At 36.2% G+C, this 21,911-nt stretch overlaps 1 protein-coding gene across 8 annotated transcripts in view; it reads left to right on the top strand.

Annotated features, from left to right (window-relative positions):
- Nucleotides 1-21,911, top strand: part of ATRX (ATRX chromatin remodeler) — a 290,605-nt gene that overhangs the window by 214,240 nt on the left and 54,454 nt on the right. For all 8 annotated transcript variants that reach the window (XM_032331146.1, XM_032331145.1, XM_032331144.1 and 5 more), the window contains 2 exons: nucleotides 5,794-5,947; nucleotides 11,052-11,158. In XM_032331146.1, the coding sequence (XP_032187037.1) occupies nucleotides 5,794-5,947; nucleotides 11,052-11,158 (261 nt within the window). The remainder of the gene's footprint in view (nucleotides 1-5,793; nucleotides 5,948-11,051; nucleotides 11,159-21,911) is intronic.

Here is a 21,911-nt window from a genome sequence, read left to right as displayed (position 1 = left end):
TCTTTTTACAGTAGCTTTCTGAATGTTTACAGAAGCAACATCTTGAGTAAGTCTTTTAAGTTAACCTTACAGTATTCCTATTTCTGTGTTTTAGTATTTTATTAGGACAGTTTGTTTTATGAGTAAATAAATATATAAACTACTTCTAAGTATTCAATTTTCAGCAACTGCGGTACTAGGTATTTACTCCAAAGATACAAATGTAGTGATCTGAAGAGGCACTTGCACCCCAGTGTTTATAGCAGCAATGTCCACAATAGCCAAACTATAGAAGGAGTCCAGGTGTCCATGGACAGATGAATGGATAAAGAATATACATACATAATAGAATACATACATATGTACATACATAATAGAATACCACTCAGCCATCAAACAATGAAATCTTCCATATGTAATGATGTAGATGGGACTAGAGGGTTTTGTGCTAAGAGAAGCCAATCAGAGACAATTATCATATGCTGTCACTCATACATGGAATTTAAGAAATAAAACAGAGGATCATAGGGGAAGGGGAGGGAAAAGTAAAACAAGACAAAATCAGAAAGGGAAAGAAACCGTAAGAGATTTTTAAGCATAGGAAACAAACTGAGGTTTGCTAGAGGGGAGTGGGGGTGGGGATGGGGTAACTGGGTGATGGACATGGAGGAGGGCACATGATGTAATGAGCCCTGGGTATTATATAAGATTGGTGAATTACTAAACTCTAATTAATGGAATTTAAATTAAAAACCAAAGTATTAAGTTTAATATTTTGCTCTTTTTAGGTTAATCTTTATTGGTTAGCATTTACACTTTAAAATGTATACAATTTATTATATGGACATAAACTTTTTGTGACAGAATCCTTGTACATGATGTAGGACCATAATATTAGCACTAACATACCACATTTATTCATTCAACAAATATTTATTTGAGTGCTTAATATGGTCCAGGCACTGCTATAGAAGCTTGGGTTATATTAGTCAATAAAATGCATTCATGGAACTTAATGTTCTACTACTAGTACTATATAGATACATAATACTTTAATGATATTGCTGCTTTTCTTTATAAACTTCAGTGTATATTGACGCAAATACAGCAGTTAAATATATATTTAGAAAAATGTACTTCAAGAAATTAGGGTTAAAGTTGTTGCTTTTTATTTGTTTGTACTTCTTTAGTGCCTTACCTTGTAAGCATTGTGTGATAGCCAGAGTGGGTATTAAGGAGTGGCTTTGATTAATTAATGTACTGTTTCTTGTCATATATATATATAAGATCAGAGTTACAATAGAAATAAGTTAATCCATGTGGATATTGAAATAAGAGTATTCAAAGTGAAATACCTGTTTGTAAGTTCTAATTACGTATTCAGGGTACTTATTAACTGGAGTAGCCCTTGTTTTCCTCTATCAGTTTTTATTTTTTTAGACATTACTGTAAAGTAATTTGATTATATCCAATAGGATCAAAATTAGAATGGAATCTTTTGCACAGAAATTACTATTTTTACTAACTTTGTGCTAGCATTTTTTTATTGCTAACATTTTCACTTTAGTTAAATTACCTTTAGTATATTTGGGTTTATATATTTGGGTATTCCCTAAAGGCATTTGTTTTTTTGCCAGTTGTAGAAAGGAGTTTGGTTTGACATTGGCTTGATAAGTTGTTTGTCAGTGGCACCCAACACCACCCTCAGATTCAGTGATTCACAAGACTTAGCATATAGTCATATTCAGGTCTATAATTTATTACAATGAAAGGGTACAAAGCAAAATCAGCAAAGGGAAAAAGCAGATGGGGTAGAGTTCAGAGGAAACCAGGCATAACCTTCTAAGAGTCTTCTCCCATTGGAGTCACCCAACATGTACTAATTTCTCCAGAAATGTTATGATGTTGTATATAAAGTGTTATCTACCGAGGAAGCTCATTAGAGACCAAGTACCTAAGTTTTTTATGTGTTTTAAACACACTATCTGCCTGACTCTTACCAAATCTCAGACGCCCAGAAAGAAAACAGGTTTGCTCAGAACAAACCACATTGTACAAACAGTCTAGGAACAATGAGCCAGTCTTATCAGGGAAAGTTTTATATTAGTACAAGGAGCTGTGTATGATTCAAGTGCCCAGACAACAGCATTGGGCCAGCCTTGCAAAGGAGGCTTTCTAAGATGAAATTTGATTTGATTCCTGAAGGATAGTGAAGCATAAAAAGAAGTTTTCCAGGTGACAAAGGGGAGAAAATAATATAAAACATTCAAGGAAAGCTGTGGGTTCTTGCAAATATGTGACATGTTTAAGCAGTAGTTCATTGTGGTTTGAACATCAATACATAATGAGCTCTTTATAAGTAGTGGAAATCACCAGCACCCAGACACAAAGGAGGAACTGATAATTTTTTTAAAAAAAATTTTTAATTTTTAAAAAATTAATCTTTTTTTGAAAATTTTATTTATTTATTTGTCAGACAGAGATCACAAGTAGGCATAGAGGCAGGCAGAGATAGAGGGAGAAACAGGCTCCCTGCTGAACAGAGAGCCCGATGTGGGGCTCGATCCCAGGACCCTCAGATCATGACCTGAGCCGAAGACAGAGGCTTAACCCACTGAAGCATCCAGGCACCCCAGGAACTGATCATTATAACAGTAATTTCAGGAACGTGTGCTGTGGAAGCCTTAGGGATATGCTAGTCTTGAGACTAGCAGTTTTGGTTTTCACCTACCCAGGAATAGGATACAAGGCCTTGACCCCTGTATAAGGTGGAGAGTTTTTCGAACCCAGATTAAAGCTGAATCTCTTCAAAGGGTATGTAGTCCATTGACAAACTGGATAGAAAAAAAATTGCCTAGCAATTCAGGGAGATTTCAGGGAAGCTTATCTGTTTCACCCTGGTCTCCAGGTTGAGAAAAATAGTTTCCTTGGATTCATAATCAAGGGCTAACATAGGTTATGATTTGAATTTATGTTACTTGGTCTAAAAATCTCAAGATGACGGAATGCCGGGGTGGCTCAGTCAGTTGAACTTGGGACCCACTCTTGATTTCATCCCAGGTCATGATCTCAGGGTTGTGGGATCAAGCCCCTTGTTGGGCTCTTCCCTCAGCAGGGAGTCTGCTATAGATTCTCTTTCTTCTCTTCCTTTGCCCCTCTCACCCATGCTCACAGGCTCTCTCTCTCTCTCTCTCTCTCTCTCTCTCTCTGAAACAAATAAATAAATAAATCTTTAAAAAATAAATAATAAATAAAAATCTCAAGCTGCAATACCTCAAAAGTCATCTTGCATTGTTGATCCCCTAGAGCACCCGGTAGAAACAGATGCAGAGTGGAGATGTATGATCTCTACCCAAGGTTCTCACGTATTACAGCTACATTGAAAGTGAAATGAAAATAAAAATGGCAGAATGGGGCGCCTGGGTGGCTCAGTCGTTAAGCGTCTGCCTTTGGCTCAGGTCATGATCCCAGCGTCCTGGGATCGAGCCCTGCATTGGGCTCCATGCTCAACAGGAAGCCTGCTTCTCCCTCTCCCATTCCCTCTGCTTATGTTCCCTCTCTTGCTTTGTCTCTCTCTGTCAAATAAATAAATAAAATCTTTTTTAAAAAATGATAGAATACCTGAGGGAACAATTAACTTTAGAAAAAGTTAGCAACAAAATAAGCAGTCAGCCTGGCAAAAGTTAACACACAAAACAAATAGCATAATTAGATTCTTAAGTACCTTCGATGATAATAGAAATATTTGATAAAGACTATATTGTTTAAAGTGGTAATTTAAAAAATCAGAAGTGTACGTTTATGTCAGAAAATTTAAAACTTAGATGAAGTAGACAGTATTCTAGAAAAATATAACAAAATTTTTCATTTGATAGTAGCCAAAAATTAGAAATAATTTAAGTATTTTTGAAATGACTGAAGAGATGCTTATAATGCTTATAATGCGTATGAGGAGAGCTAATAAATGATGAAATATTCATGCAGTAGAATTCTACAAAGCAGTTAGAATGATTGAATAAGTTTCACTTTGAGTGAAAAATGAAAAACTACATTTAGTGAAAAGTCATAGAAAGATAAAACCAGTATGTACTGCTTACATATAGTTTGAAAACATGAAAGGTAATGTACAGTTTAGTTATACATAAAAGCATACAAAGAAATAGTAAATACAGAATTTAGGATTTTATTTATTTTGATATAAATTTTATTTTGTTCTTTTACATTTTTTAGTGTAATTGACACTCAACATTACATTAGTTCCAGGTGTACAACCTGGTTATTTGACAAGTTTATGCATTACACTATATTCACCACAAGTGTAGCTGCCATCTGTCCTTTCACATTGCTATTACAATTTAATTTACTTTTATTGACAATATCATGTGCCTTTTATTCAGTGACTTAATTTGTTCTCTGTATTTATAGGTCTGATTATGCTTTTTATTTGTTTATTCATTTGTTTTGCTTTGTATTGTTTTTAGATTCCCTTGGCTTGCTCGTTCTGTAACTGGAGGCCTGCATCTTCCTCTCCCCTTCACCCATTTTGCCCAAACCCCTACTCCTTCCCCTATGGCAACCATCAATTTTTTTCTCTGTATTTATAGGTCTGATCCTGCTTTCTGTTTGTTTATTCATTTTTTAAAATTCCATTTATGAGTAGAATCATATGGTATTTATTTTTCTTAGTATGACTTACTTCACATAGCTTAATAGAATTTAGATTTTAGGTACCTCTCAGAAAAACACAAGGGAAAGAAGAGAATGAGATTTGATATGTTCACATATTAGGTGTCAGCTGCATCAGAAGCATATTTAGCAAGTGGTAAAATTTAATGAAGATAGGATGTGGGAACATGGCTATTCACCATATTTTGTATACTTTTGTGAATATTTAAAATATGTATAACAAAAATATGTAAAAACTCAAAATACTTTGCATTAAAAAGCAATCGAGGGAAGGTACAAAAACAGGTAAACCTTATGTTCCTAATTTTGAATCGAACTGTTTATATTTAGTTATTAAATAGATTATTTTGTGTTACTTTCTTATATCCTTTATAATCAAAGTTTGTGGGGAAAATAACATAATGAATTAACATGATATGATCATTCTGGGATGAATCCGTTTTTGTTTTCCAGACTTCTCTTAGGACTGTGAAATATTTCCTGCCCCTAAGATCTTTTCTCTCTTGATCTCAGAGTCCATCTGTTTCTCTTCCCTCCCTCTTCTCCCTGCCTCTGTCTGTTTCTCTTTGGTTCTTTAGATCTTTTTGTCTCCCAGTCTCTGTCTCTTGGGGTTTGTGTTGCGAGTTATACTCTCTCGGCAGGAGGGTGGGGTTCTCTCTTAGGGTCTCAGGTTTTTGAATTCCCTGCTCCCAGGCACTGTTTCTCATGGTTGTACTTTCTTGGGGTCTTTCTCATGCTTATTCTCTTACTTGTTGTGCCTGCCTCCCCCCTCCCATGTTTTTCTTCTTTTGCATTCATATATACCTGTTTGTGTGTGTCCCACTCGCTGTCTCTCTCTCCCTCTTCTAGAGTTCAGTTTGTCTCCTCTACTCCACTCCCCACCTTGTGTCTTTTCCATACAGTAAAGCTCTCTCTTTCCTTGGGTGGTCTTTTTTTCTCTTTTTGCAAGAGGGTGCCCTCCTTCCTCCTCATCCCCTTTTTCCCTCTTCCTCCTTCTCTCTTCCTCCCTTCTCTTCCCTCCTCTTCCCCCCTCCCCATTTCTCTAGGTCTCTTTCTTAATCCTCTCTGGATCTTTTGAGTTTCTTTCCTTATTTGCCTACTTATTTATGTTTCATTTATTTTGTTTAGGTAAAGCTACTTCCTCTTCTAATCCAAGCAGCCCAGCTCCAGACTGGTACAAAGATTTTGTTACAGATGCTGATGCTGAGGTTTTAGAACATTCTGGAAAAATGGTACTTCTTTTTGAAATTCTTCGAATGGCAGAGGAAATTGGGGATAAAGTGTAAGTTTCTCTCCTGTTTTTATTATATAAATGAACCTTTTTATAACCTTTCTGTTGTTTAAACAATTTATTGGAAGAAATCTGTTTTGTTTTCTTCCTGTCTGGAGATGTAATTTCTTTAGTAGTGTAGTGATAGACAACTGTCTTCCTTCTTACCCACTAGTTCTGAGTACATATTTTGGTGGTTTCTTCAGTGCTATTTTCCCTTTCTGGCTGTTGCACCAGACTTATTTCTTTGAGCCAGGTCTCTAGTGGATGTCTATATTTCACCATCTTTAAAAATTATTTTTCAATCCATGCAATGTGGTTACTACTTTATTGAGATTTTTTTCCCCTAAAGTCACTCAGTGACCTTTTAACCCCCAAATCTAGTGGGTACCTCTCAGACTTTATTTCACCTCTTCAACTATTCTCTGTCCTTTCTCCTTTGTTTTTGTTCTTGGCTTCATCCTTCAAATTACAGTTCAAAAAACATTTAAAATTTTGAACCAAGACAAACCATAAGAGACTCAATCTCACAAAACAAACTGATGGTTGGGGGCGGGAGGGAGAGGGTGGTTGGGTTATGGACATTGGGGAAGGTATGTGCTATTGTGAGTGCTGTGAAGTGTGTAAACCTGGCAATTCACAGACCTGTACCCTTGGGGCCAATAATACATTATATGCTAATAAAAAAAATAAATAATTATTAAAAATTTTTGAACCAGGCTGACTTTTTAGTTTGTTACAACATGCCAACATATGTTCGTAAAATATTTTTAACATGTATCTGTGATTCTTTTAATAACAATTTAACATAAAGCTTAAAATAAACCTTTTATTTAAAAAAGTTTCAAACTTAGTTCCTTTAACTTTCTTGGGAAGAGAATAGATCCATGGCTAATATTTCTGTTCCATCTTTTAATATACCTCTATTATTAACACATTCTGATATACATCCTTGTATGTCTTTTCACTGGATATTGAGTTTATTAACCACTGTACCTTGCACTTTGTAAGTACTCACTAAAATTTATTTTTGCTGTGTATTGCCACTTTTTTTTTTTAATACAGAAACAAGTGGTTCAGATAAGGGATTATGTTGACCTGTCATGGAGTTAGTAGTAATGGAGGTAAAGGATATGTTTTGGAATGGAAGCAATAGGATTTGGTGCATTAATGCAGGGCAGTAAGAATATGAGAGTAGTCAAAGATGACTCCCAGGCTTCCAGACTCAGTGGCTGGTGGATCATGGTGTTATTTACTAGAAGGGAGAATAGTAGTGAAGAGCTAAGTTTATTAGAGGTAGTAAAGAATTCTGCTCTGGCCATGTTAAGTTTCAGAGGCCTATTAAATACCCATGAGAGATGCAAGTAGAAAGTGGGTATTTGAATTCAGAGTTCCTAAAAGTTCAGATTATTGCTGTGACATGCTCATGCTTTTTTTCTGCCATCAGTGTAGGTAGTTTAAAATTTTTATTTGCGTACCATACAAAAATTTTAAGAGTGTGAAAGGGATTTGGTTGTTTTTTTAATTTCCTAACCAGTGCAAGAATCTCCTCTACCATTTTCATCATAGATCTTCTCCTAACCTCTCCCATAATAGAACATTTGCTATTTCAGAAGACTACCTATAGTTGAATACTTCATATTTTTAGAAATTATGTCCTTTAGTTTGTACTTTATCCCTATAGCTTTTTTCCTTATGGTTTAAAATTAAACATATCTACTGCCTTTTTTAAAACTCATAGTGATTTTTTTTAAGCTATAAGTCCCAACTGAAAGACATTATCAGTGTTAGGACTATAAAACTATGGCATTTCGATAACTGTGATTACCACTATTTTTTATTTGTCCAGCATTTTCTTGTGGAAATTTTCAAACATAAAAAAAGCAGAAGGAATTTTACAGTGAATATTCATATACCTGTCACCTAGAATCTATACTGTATTCCGTATTATATTGTACTTTCTTCATTACATAACATACATATCTGTTTATCTGTTCATCTTATTTTCCTGATACCTTTCAGTGTGGGTGGCAGACATCAGTACTACGGTTTCAATTGTCTCTTCTTCAAAAAATAGTGGGTTCATCTCTCATGTCACTCTTAGCTTTTTTTCTGAGTTCGTTGATCTATTCTTTGTATGGCAGTTTCAGTCCTGACCATATGGTCTTGAACATACTTCAGTTTTTTAGCACCCATCTCAAGATATGGTCATAGTAAACAAAATACTTCAGCTGAGTTTTGATTAACACAGAGTTGTAGTGAAACTGGTTCTTCTTTATTCTAGAACCTATACTCCCATGCATGCAATCCAATAGAGAGGTTTTCTAACATCTGAGTAACACTGTTGGTTCATATTAAACTTACGGTCAACTGAGACTCATTTTTTTTTTTTAAAGAAGAACTGGTGTCAAATCAGATTCATGTATTCTCTATTTGTGCAGTTGATCTTTTGACCCAAGTGAAAACTTGATATTTCATGAGGCAAGAGATAAATGAATTTTAGTGATTTTTTTAGCCAGTGGTGTGTTGATAAATGTTTGACAACTGACTTCCAAAAAATGATAACAGAGAAAGCAGAGAAGCACGTTAAGCCCTAATTTGTGGCATTTGCTGATAACCATGATAAACTACTCTCAACTGTGGCCAATCTTAAGGTACCAACAGTAGTGGGAAGAAAGGCTACCAATCCACTTTCCTATTTAAAGCAAGTTACAGCTAATTCCAGTATACTATTGGATTCAGCCCAGCCCTTCTCACTTATTTTATGTCATTTAAGCATTAAATTTTGGTTGAATTTTAATTTCTAGTTTTTTTGATATGTATGAATTTGATTTGTATTACTTCTATATTTTTATATGGGTCATTAATAAAATACATAAAGCCAAAATAGTTTATACAAGGATGAAAATTATTACCAGTTAGGGCAGTAGTTGTTCATCTTATCTGCAACTAGAAAAAATTAAGAGATAACCAATAGTATGTAGCCAGTTAGTCCTAATAACACCTTTCTCATAGTGAGATTTTTCTGAGCTCAGTGGTTCCCAGAACCAGCTTTAATGCAGGCTCAAGTCAACCTTTTTCCAGAATAGTACCCCAAATTCCAGATTAATTCCAATTAAATAAATAATTAGTATTTCTAAGAATTTAAGTTTCCGAGTTATAGGAGCTGCTGAAAACTTAATTTGTAGCTCAAAAAGAATTAATTCAATAAAGTGTTTGATTCTAGGAAAAATAATCTATTGAGGGATCAAGACTGTTGGTCATTTAAACTGAGTACTAGGAAGAGATAATTTCCTTACCAGTATTCTAGGAGTACCAACTGGGAGACAGTAGAACCGCATAGTGCGGAGTTCAGGAAGTCATATACAATAGCCAGTGCACATGTTATAAACTCCCAACAGCTGTTTCATAACTTGAGTTGTTATTTTTAGTTCTACTACTAAATCTGAAGACTTCAAGCAGTGAATGTTGAAAGATCTTCTGGAGTCATAAAAGCATCTCTCTCCTGTAGTACAACTTTCAGAATCAAATAATACCAAACAGTATGCTTGGACAGGTGTCTAGTTCCTTGTATACTGACCTACTTTTTTGCATATATAAGGGAGAGAATGAGCCCTCCTTTATCCTTTATTCTCTTTCTAGAGTTTTTCATTTCCTGTTTAAAATTATGTCCACTTCTCACCAATGGGATAGATGAGAGCAGTGGTTTTCGCACTGTTTTTCAGAGCCCCTGAAAGTTGGTGAAAAGAGAAGGCTAGAGCAGAGGCTGAGGGGCCAGTGACACTTTTACCTTCTTTTCTCCCCAAGGCCTGAAGCACTCTGCTTTGTTTAAAAAGATTTTTTTTTATTTGAGAGAGTGTGAGTGGGGTGGGTGGAAGGTGAGTCAGAAGGAAAGGGAGAGAAAATCTCAAGCAGACTCCCAGCTGAGTATGGGGCCTGACCTGAGGCTCGATCTCACAACCCTGAGATCATGACCAGAGCCAAAATCAGAGTCAGATACTTAACCAACTGAGCCACCCAGGTGCCCTTTTATTATTTGTTTATTTATATTCTATGTATATGTATCTTACATATATTTTTCAAAGTTTTAATTTAAATTCTAGTTAGTTAACATACAGTGTAATGTTAGTTTCATGTTAAATAGATGATGAGGATTAAAGAGTGCACTTGTTGTGATGAGCACCAGGTTGTTGTATACAAGTCCTGAGTCACTATATTGTGCACCTGAAATTATTTATTACATTTTAATACCACATAAAACTTAATGTGAACAAATGGTTTTCATGGCTCAAAACAGGAGTTAGAAAACTACTCGGATGGAGAATCAGCAATCTGCAGACATGTTTGAAATGGAACAACAAAGTATTTTAGAATGTTTACAAGCCTAAAATTACTGAAATACTTTTAATAGTTAACACTTTTTTTCTCATATTCTCTAAATAGTTTCTTTTGTACACTAAAAGTTTTTAATTTTGATGAAATCTACTTTATCAATTTTTTTCCCCATAGATAATACTTTTGGTGTTATGTCTCAGAATTGTCTAACCCCAAGTTATGAGTATTTTCTTCCTGGAGTTTTCGTAAACATTCTACAGTTTTACATTTTAAAATCAGATTTGTGCTCCATTTTGAATTACTTTTTCTATTAAGTGGGAGGTTTAGGCCAAAGTTCATTTTTATTTTTTGCATATGGTTGTTGAATTTTGCCAAGACTGTCAAGACCATTGTTGAAAAGATCCTTTTTCCACTGAATTGTCTTTGCCAATTTGTGAAATACCATTTAGCTAACTGTTTTGTGTGGCTCTATATCTGGCCTCTATATTCTCTTCCATTTGTGTTTGTCCTTTAATGAGTACTATACCATTATGATTACTCTAGCTTTTTAAGTGTTGAAATCATGTAGAGTTAGGCCTCCAACTTTTTCTCTTTCAAAGTTACTTTGGCTACTCTGTTTTGGCTACTCAGCATTCCCATATAAACTTTATAGTAGTTAATTTCTCAAAATTCCTACTGTGGTTTTGATTAGAATTGTGTTGACTTTGTAAGTCAATTTGGGAAGAAGTGATATCTTTACTACGTGACCCTTCTAATCCATGAACACTCATCTGTTTTTTAGCCTTGTTTTCAGCCAGTCTCTCATATCTCTGGACTTGATTGAAGATTTTCTTGAATTGGCCAGTAGGGAAAAGACAGAAGATAAAGATAAACCTCTTATTTATAAAGGTGAGTTACAAACAGTTCTGTATCATAACTTTTTGAAACCTTCATTTAAACATGTTATACAAACATTTTAACAATAAAAGAAAAAATACTCCCCAGACACACAACTTTAATATATCCATTTTTCTGCACATTATTCTTATCCTTATCTATATAAATATGGTCTTTATTATTGCAATTATAACATGAAGTAAGATTTTTTTGTTCTTATAAAGAGCTTTATTGAGATAACTCACATATCATGCAGTTCATCCATTTTCAGTAAACCAGTGGTTTTAGTATTTTCATAGAGTTGTGCAACTGTCACTACAATTTTCAACCTTTTTAATCACCACCAATGAAACCTTGTACCCTTTAGCTATTACTCTCCTACCCCTGCCTTCTTCAGATCTTAAGCAGTCACTAATGAATCTACTCTCTATTTCTACAGTTTGACCTATTCTGAAACTTTCATATGAATGGATTCATATAATATGTAGTATTTTGGGACTGGCTTCTTTCACATAGTATGTTTTCAAAGTTCTTCCATATAGCATATGTCAGCACTTCATTCATTAGGCCTTAAAGAGCTAATGATAAGTGAGTCGGGGGAAATTGGAGAGGGAGACGAACCATGAGAGATTGTGGATTCTGAGAAACAAACTGAGGGTTTTGGAGCGGGGGCGGGGGTGGTTGGGTGAGCCTGGTGGTGGGTATTAAGGAGGGCACATACTGCATGGAGCACTGGGTGTGGTACATGAACAGTGAATCTTGGAACACTGAAAAAAAAATAAAATTAACAACAACAAAAAAAGTTTTCCTAGGAGACAATACAAGAAAAAAGTATCCAGATTACTCATCATCATTCTTTGACCATTACTTTAGGAATAACACAATATTAAATTAGCTCAATTTTGAAAAACAAAAAAAGAGCTAATCATATTCCATTGTATGGATAATACCCACATTTTGATTATCCATTTATTTATTCCTAGATATCTGGGTTGTTTCATCTTCTGACTATTGTGGGTACTGTGATAAATAATTGTATGCAAATTTTTATTTATTTAAGCATCTGTTTTCACTTCTTTCAGATATATACTTAGGAATGGAATTGTTAGGTCATATAGTAATTTTAACTTACTGAGGAACCAGTAAACTGTTTTCCACTGACTACACTATTTTATATTTCCACAAGCCGTTTACAAGGGCTCCAGTTTCTCCACATCCTCACCAACACTTACCTTCTGTTTTGTTTCGTTTTATTACGGTATACCGTAGAGGTATTGCGGGTTTGGTTCCAGACCGCCACAATAATGTGAATACTTTAATAAAGGGAGTCAAATTAGTTTTTTTTTTGTTTGTTTCCCAGTACATATAGAAGTATTTACACTATGCTGTAGTCTTTTAAGTGTGCAATAGCATTATAGCTAAAAAAATGTGTATACCTTAATTAAAAAATACTTTATTGCTAATAGATGCCATCATCCGAATTTTCAGTGAGTTGCAATTTTTTGCTGCTGGAGGATTTTGCCATGATGTTGGCTGACTTATCGGGGTGGTGGATGCTGAAGATTGAGGTGGTTGTGGCAATGTCTTAAAATAAGACAATAGTGAAGTTTGTGGCATCAATTGACCTTTCTTTTCACAAATGATTTCTGTGTAGCATGCAATGCTGTTTGATAACATTTTACCCACAGTAGAACTACTTTCAAAATTGGAGTAACGTCAGTCCTCTCAAACCCTGCTGCTACTTTCTCAAATAAGTTTATATTCTAAATCTTTTGTTGTCATTTCAGTAATCTTCACAGCATCTTCACCAGGCATAGATTCCACCTCAAAAAAACACTTTGTTTGCTCACCTATGAGGCAACTCCTTACCTGTTCAAGATTTATCATGACATTATAGCAATTCAGTTCTTTCTTCAGGCTTCACTTCTACTTCTAGTTCTCTTGCTATTACAACCACATCTGCAGTTACTTCTCTTAAAGTCATCCATGAGGGTTGGATTCAACTTCTTGCAGACTCCTGTTAATGTTGATATTTGATCTCTTTCCATGAATTACAATTCACAAATTCTTAATAGCGTGTAAAATGGTGAATCCTTTCCAGAGGGTTTTTTTTTACTCTTTTTTCTTTATATTTTAGTTATCATACAGTGCAATATTGGTTTCTGGAGTACCATTCAGTGATTCATCATTTACATGCAACACCCAGGTCTTTAATACCCATCACTCATCTAGCCCATCCCCAACCCACCTCCCTCCAGCAGCCCTCAGTATGATCTCTATCTTTGAGAGTCTCTTAGGGTTTCTTTACCTGTCCCCCCATGCCATGTTAATGTGTTTTCTTTCTGAAAGTCCACATATGAATGAGATCATATGGTATTTATCTTTCTCTGACTGACTTATTTTACTTAGCATAGCACCCTGATGTTTATAGCAGAAGGTTTTCAATTTTCTTTACCTAGATCCATCAGAGGAGTCGCTATGTAAGTTTTGAACATGAGTCCCCCTACTTTGTTCCTCTTCAAGATTGTTTTGTCTGTACTGGGTCCTTGGCAATTCCATATGAATTTTAGAATCACCTTGTAGATTTCTACAGAGAAATCAGCATAGGGATTCTGATAAAGATTCTGATAGGGAGGGGTGCCTGGGTGGCTCAGTGGGTTAAAGCCTCTGCATTCAGCTCAGGTCAGGATATCTGGGCCCTGGGATCAAGCCCCACATTGGGCTCTCTGCTCAGCCAGGAGCCTGCTTCCTCCCTCTCTCTCTGCCTGCCTCTCTGTCTACTTGTGATCTGTCTGTCAAATAAATAAATAAAATCTTTAAAAAAATAAGATTCTGATAAGGGATTACATTGAATCTGTATTTCATTTTAGGAAGTATTGCCATCTTAACAGTATTAAATCTTCTGATCCATGAACATAGAAAGTTTTAGCATTTGTTTCGGTTTTTAATTTTCTTTCACCAGTATTTTGTGGTTTTTAGTGTATACTTATTCTTACTTATTTTATTCTTTTTGATATTGTAAATGCAATTTTCTTAATTATATTTTTGGATAGTTACTGCAAATGTTTAAAAAATGAGTTTTGTATATTAACTCATTTATTAGTCCTAATAGTTTTTAAGTGAATATTCTTATTTATTTTTTATTTTTTGTTTTTATTATGTTAGTCACCATACAGTACTTCATTAGTTTTTGATGTAGTGTTCCATGATTCATTGTTTGTGTGTAACACCCAGTGCTCCATGTAATACGTGCCCTCCTTAATACCCATCACGGGGCTAACCCATTCCCCCCCCACCCCCTCTCCTCTGAAACCCTCGGTTTGTTTCCCAGAGTCCATAGTCTCTCATAGTTTGTCTCCCCTCTGATTTCTCACCTTTCATTTTTCCCTACCTTCTTATGTCCTCCATGCTGTTCCTTATGTTCCACATATAAGTCAAATCATGTAATTGTCTTTCTCAGCTTGACTTATTTCACTTAGTATAAGCTCCTCCAGTTCCATCCATGTCGATGCAAATTGTGGGTATTCATCCTTTCTGATGGCTGAGTAATATTCCATTGTATATATGAACCACATCTTTATCCATTCATCTGTTGAAGGACATATTGGCTCCTTCCACAGTTTGGCTATTTTGGACATTGCTGCTATGAACATGGGGGTACATGTTCCCCTTCTTTTCACTACATCTGTATCTTTGGGGTAAATATCAATAGCCAGTAACGAAATTGAATCAGTGATCAAAAGCCTCCCAAAAAACAAGAGTCCAGGGCCCAGGTAATCCTACCAAACAGTTAAAGAAGAAATAACACCTATTCTTCTGAAGCTGTTTTAAAAAATACAAACAGCAGGAAAACTTCCAGACTCAATCTATGAAGCAGCATTACCTTGATCCCAAAACCAGGCAAAGACACCATCTAAAAGGAGAGTATAGACCAGTCCCTGATGAATATGGATGCCAGAATTCTCAACAAGATCCTAGCCAGTAGGATCCAACAGTACATTAAAAGGATGACCCATCATGACCAGGTGGGATTTATCCCTGGGATGCAAGGGTGGTTCAGCATTTGCAAATCAATCATGTGATAGAACACATTAATAAGAGAAGAGATAAGAACGATGCAGTTCTCTCAATTGATGCAGAAAAAGCATTTGACAAAATGCAGCATCCTTCCTTGATTAAAACTCTTCAGAGTGTAGGGATAGAGGGAATATTCCTCAGTTTCATAAGAACCATCTGTGAAGAGCCCACAGTGAATATCATCAGTGGGGGAAAAGCTTAAGAGTCTTTCCCTTAAAATCAGGAACACGGCAGTGATGCCCACTCTCGCCACAGTTGTTCAACATAGTACTTGAAGTCCTAGTAACAGCAATAAGACAACAAAAAGAAATAAAAGGTGTTCAAATTGGCAAAGAAGTCAAACTCTCTCTCTTCGCAGATGACCTGATGCTTTATGTGGAAAACCCAAAAGATTCCACTCCCAAATTATTAGAACTCATATAGCAATTCAGTAATGCAGCAGGATACAAAATCAATGCACAGAAATCTGTTGCTTTTCTATACACTAACAATGTAACTGTAGAAAGAATTTAAGTGGTTATTTAAAGGAGTTTCCATATACAGGATTACGTCGTTTGCATATCCAATGTGGATTACTTCTATTTCTTTTTCTTGCCCAGTTTCCAGGTTAGGACCTCTAGTACAGTGTTGAAGTGGCAAGAGCAAACATCCTTTTCTTGTTCTTAATCTTGGGGGAAAAACATCTGTTCTTTCACCATTAGTATGGTGTTAGTTGTAGTTTTTTCATAATGCTGTTTATAAAGTTGAAGAAATTCCCTTCTATTTCCACCTTTTTAAGTGTTTTTTTTTTTAATCATGAATGGTGTTGGATATTGTTAAATGATTTCTCTCATCTATTAAGTTGATCATACTGGTTTTTTAAAAATTCTACTGATTTAGTTCATTACCTTGAATGTCAGATGTTAAACCAACCTTGTATACTTGGGATAAATCCCACTTGGTTATGGTGTATAATTGTCTTTATATGTTCCTGGATTCTTTTTATTAGTATTTTGTTGAGTATTCGTGCATCCTTATTCATAAGATATAACTAGTTTTCAGTTTTGTTTTCTTTTAATATCTTTGTCTGGTTTTGATATGAGGCTAATATTGGCCTCATTTAATGAGTTCAAAAGTTTTCCTTTCCCTGTTTCTTGAAAGAGTTTGGGAAGAATTGGTATGAGTTCTTTAAATGTTTGCCAAAATTTAGCAGTGAAGCCATCTGGACCTGGGTTTTTCTTGTGGATAGTTTTTATCATCATCATCAACACTATTGTAAAATATACCTAACATGAAATTTAACATTTTCAGAGTGAAAAAGCAACCTACTGAATAGGAGAAAACATTTGCAAATCATGTATCTTGTAAGGGGTTAATATTCAGAGTACATAAAGAACTACTATAATTCAATAACAAATGGATGACCTGATTCAAAAAATGGGCAAAAGATTCAAATAGACATTTCTCTAAAAGATAATATACAAATGATCTAGAGAAACATACAAATAAAAACCACAATGAGATATAACCTCACGTTATTAGAATGGCTACTGTCAAAATCTGTAAATAACACGGTGATGATGTGGAGAATTTGGAACATTTGCACACTCTTGGTGGGATTATAAAATGATACAACCACTGTGGAAATCAGTATGGCAGTTCCTCAAAAAATTAAAACTAGAATTAAATGATCCAACAACACTATTTCTGGGTATATACTGAAAAGAATTGAAAGGGTATTTTTTTAAAGATTTTATTTATTTATTAGAGAGAGCACACGCGCACAAGCAGGGGGAGCGGCAGGCAGAGCAGGCAGAGGGAGAAGCAGGCTCCCCACTGAGTAAGGACCCCCATGCGGGACTCGATTCCCAGGACGCTGGGATCATGACCTGAGCTGAAGGCAGTGGCCCAACCAACTTATATCTTAAAACCACCCTTTCAGAGCCACCCAGGCATCCCTGAAAGGGTGGTTTTAAGATATTTGTATACTCATTCATAGCCACATTATTCACAATAATGAAAAGGTAGAAAGAATCCAAGTGTATATTGGTGGATGAATGGATAAACAAAATGTGGTATATATACAGTGGAATATTTTTCAGCTCTTGAAGGAAATCCTGTCACATGCTACAACCCTGTCGACATTATGTTAAGTGAAATAAACCAGCACAAAAAAAGGTGACTACTGTGTAAATTCATTTATTATTTCATTACTTCACTTATCTAAAGTAGTCAGATAAACAGAGAAAGTAGAAGAGTGCTTACTGTGGGGAAGGGAAGAATGGGAAGTTGTTGTTTAGTGGGTATAGAGTTCCAGTTTGCAAGTATAAAAAGTTCTGGAGATCTGTCAACACAACTGAACTATATACTTAAAATGGCTAAGATGGTAAATTTTATGGTGGTGGGTTTTTTTGTTGTTTTTTGGGTTTTTTTTTAAAGATTTTTTTATTTTATTTTATTTTTTTATTTGACAGACAGAGATCACAAGTAGGCAGAGAGGCAGGCAGAGAGAGAGAGAGGAGGAAGCAGGCTCTCCGCAGAGCAGACAGCCCGATGCGGGGCACAATCCCAGGACCCTGAGATCATGACCTGAGCTGAAGGCTGAGGCTTTAACCACTGAGCCACCCAGGCGCCCGTTTTTTGTTTTTTAACCACAGTATAAGAAGTTACATAGCCAGCTGCTACTGGAGGTTAGGTAAAACAGGAGTTTTGCTTGTTTTGTTTTGCACCAGATCTTTCTGATTTCTCTGTCTTCTATTAAAAATACAAATTTTAAATAACTGGTAAGAGATATGGGACAAACTACAACTGTGTTTACTAGTCATTGGCAGAATAGCTGTTAGGTACTCATCAAAATTTTTTAATTTAATGTCCATTAATTTTATATATAAATCTGTCTTAGAGAGTAAAGAAATCATTACGGGAGTTTTAAGTTGTTTGTCCCATATTTCCTGTACAGATGGTTTGGTGTTTACAAATTCTTTTAATTTTTGTTTGTCCTGGAAACTTTTTATCTCTCCCTTCTATTTGCAGTGATAGCCTAGCTAGATATAGTATTCTCAGCTCCATGTTTTTCTCATTTAGTGCTCTGAATATATCATGTCAGTTCTTTGTGGCCTGCCAGGTCTCTGTGGGTAAGTCCACTGCCACTCTAATATTTTTACCATTGTATGTTACAGACTTTTTGTCGTGGACTGTTCTGGATTTTCTCTTTGTCACTAAGACCTTGTAGGTTTTACTATTAGATAATGGGGTGTGGACCTATTCTTAATGATTTTGAGGGGGGTTCTCTGCACCTCCTGGATTTTGATGCTTGTTCCCTTTGCCATATTAGGGAAATTGTCTACAAAAATTCGCTCCAATATACCTTCTGCTTCCCTCTCTCTTTCTTCTGGAATCCCAATTATGCTAATGTTTGGCTTGCGGTATCACTTCTCTCTCGAATTCTCCCCTCGTAGTCCAGTAGTTGTTTGTCTCTCTTTTGCTCAGCTTTATTCTCTGTCATTTGGTCTTCTATATCGTTAATTCTCTCTTCTCCCTCATTTATCCTAGCAGTGAGAGCCTCCATTTTTTATTGCACCTCATTAATAGCTTTTTAAATTTTAGCTTGGTTAGATTTTAGTTCTTTTATTTCTCCAGAAAGGGCTTTTATTTCTCCACATAGGGTTTCTCCAATATCTTCCATGCCTTTTTCTAGCCCAGCTAGCACCTTGAGAATCCTCATTCTGAACTCTACATCTGACATATTAGCAATCTCCGTATTGATTAGGTCCCTAGCCTTCAGTACTGCCTCTTGGTTTTTTTTGTTTGTTTGTTTGTATTTTGTTGTTGTTGTTGTTGTTGTTTTTGCGTTGAGTTTTGCCGCCTTGTCATTTTATCCAGATAAGAATATATGAAGGAGAGAATAAATTACTAAAAGGGTGGCAAAGACCCCAGAAAAAAAGTGTGTTAACCAAATCAGAAGAGACCCCAAATTGTGGGGGGGAAGAAAGGGGGTAAAAAGAAGTTCAAAAAAATTTAAAAAAAAAGAAAATATAGATATTAGACTGGGGATTAGAACAGAGCCACCCACTTAATTTTGGGAGTACTTTGGTCTCTTAGCAGAAACTACCTCGCAAAATTTTAAAGGAAGAAAAACGTGTGTGTGTGTGTATACACACACATGCACACACACAAAAATAAGGGTAAACACGATGAAGGGATGGAATATGACTGTAAAGATGAACATTTTAAAAAAATTCTAAAAAAGAAGTTGATAAGTTGGTTGGGAAAAGAAAGAAAAAGAAAGTGGAGAGAATTTTCTCTAGCTGGAGATTAGAACAAAGCCCTGTGCTAGATTTAGGGTATATTTTGATCTATTAGAAGAAGTTGTATCCCAAAATTTTTTAGAAGGAAAACCCTATGTTCATACAAAAAATAAAGTTAGATACAATCATGGATAAAATATGACTATAATGATGAAGGTTCAAAAAGATTTTTTTTAATGAAAGGTATTGTTAAGATAAACTAGTTAAGATGTAAAAGAGGAAAGAGTAAAAGTTAAAAGAAATTAGAATAAGAAAAAAATAAAATTAAAATATTAATTAGCTTTGCAAGACTAAAGAATCATGGGGAGAAAGCCATGAATTCCATGCTTTGCTTTCTCACTCCTCTGGAATTCCACTGTTCTCCTTGATAAGTGAGTTTGGTCCTGGCTGCATTTCTTGCTGATTTTCTGTGGGAGGGGCCCTGTTGTAGTGATTTTCAAGTGTCTTTGCTGGAGGCGGAATTGCATTGCCCTTGCCAGGGGCCGGGTTAATTAATCTGCTCGGGTTTGCTCCTAGGAGCTTTTGTTCCCTGAATGCTTTCTGTAGAATTCTGGAGGACGGAAGTTAAAATGGTGGCCTCCTAGTCTCTGGCCCGGAGGAGCAGAGAGCTCAGGGCCCCAGTTCTCAGTGTGCCCTCAGAGACAAGCGCTCAGTCACTCCCATCTCCCTGGCCTCCGGCTGTGTGCTGAACTCACCCAGCCTGTGACCAAGTGTCTCTGTCTCTGGCACACAGCCCCACCTGGAGTCTCCAAACCCAGCAGATCACTGTCACTCTTCCAGGGAGGTCTCCCCAGGTCTGCCACTTGTGGGGCCCCTGCTCAAAGAGCAGTGGTCTCACTGTGCCACGGATCACTGTTTAAGGTAACCCCGAGATTAGAGCTCACTCCTTGGCTCTGTCTCTGTAGCTGGCTTCCTTGCTGTAATACCTGGGAACTCTGTGATACTCAGACACCTGTGATCCTTTGGTGACCCTGCAGGACTTGAAACCATGCTGTCCCCGCAAGGGCTCCACCCCCTCTTCGCCTATGGAGCAATGTCCCTCAGTGGAGAAGACTTCTTTTTTTTAAATTGTTTAGCGGGTTTTTTTTAATTTTTTATTTTTTATAAACATATATTTTTATCCCCAGGGTTACAGGTCTGTGAATCACCAGGTTTACACACTTCACAGCACTCACCAAAGCACATACCCTCCCCAATGTCCATAATCCCACCCCCTTCTCCCAACCTCCCTCCCCCCAGCAACCCTCAGTTTGTTTTGTGAGATTAAGAGTCACTTATGGTTTGTCTCCCTGAGAAGACTTTTAAAAGTTCAGATTTTGTGGTCTGTTGCTCCGCCTCTTGCCTGTCCGCCCTTTCTCCCCCCCCCCCTCCGTAGTCTATCTTCCTTCACTTTGGATTCACTTCTCTGCAGATCCTACCTTTCAGAACGCAGGCAATTTTCTGTTTTTAGAATTGCTGCTCTTCTTCTCTTCATTCCCCTGTTGGATTTGTAGGTGTTCAGAATGGTTTGATAAACTATATAGCTGATCTCCTGCTACCTGATATCATTTCAGCCTTCTACTCTTCCGCCATCTTGACTCTTCCCCCTATATCTTTTGTAGTGTAGGTTGAGATTAGGGAGCATGATACCACCAGCTTTGTTCTTTCTCAAGATTGCTTTGACTTTTAAGTGTCTTTTATGATTCTGTACAAATTTTAGGATTCTTTGTTCTAGTCTGTGAAAAAATATATTGTGATCTCTTCTTTTTTGTCTGATGGTGGTACCTTGAGTACTCTTGGAATATAATGCTAATGTTTTTAATTTTAATTTTCTAATTCTGTTGATAATATTGATAATTTTTTCTCTTATATTCATTTTAAATATAATAACTTTTTGGGGAGCCTGGGTGGCTCAGTGGGTTAAAGCCTCTGCATTTGGCTCAAGGGTCATGATCCCAGGGTCCTGGGGTCGAGCCCCACATCGTGCTCTCTGCTCAACGGGGAGCCTGCTTCCCTTTCTCTCTCTCTGCCTGCCTTTCTGTCTGCTTGTGATCTTTGTCTGTCAAATAAATAAATAAAATCTTTAAAGAAATAAATATAATAACTTTTTAGGAAATATAACCCCAATAACATCCTGTGTAAATTTTAGGCAGGTGGTGTCTTTATTTTTACATAGGTGCATTGGTTGCTTAGGTCGCTGTAGTAATGAAAAGGCGCATTTGCTCTTTAGTTAATATAATATGACACACTTTGTCATTGGTTTACTGAGATGTTTACCTTCTAAAAAAGGTAGAATTCCTCTTTTTCCCCAATCAAAATCTTACATGGAATATTAGTACATTGGGCCTGGGTTGCTAAAAAAGTGAAGAGATCTCTCCTCCTTTCCTAACTGGGGTTAAGAGTCACCACTAAGCCACTGCCTC

Source organism: Mustela erminea, chromosome X, assembly GCF_009829155.1.
Source record: "Mustela erminea isolate mMusErm1 chromosome X, mMusErm1.Pri, whole genome shotgun sequence".
Lineage (NCBI taxonomy): Eukaryota > Metazoa > Chordata > Mammalia > Carnivora > Mustelidae > Mustela > Mustela erminea.
The sequence above is the reverse complement of the archived record's forward strand: the minus strand, read 5'-3'. Positions and strand labels throughout refer to the sequence as shown.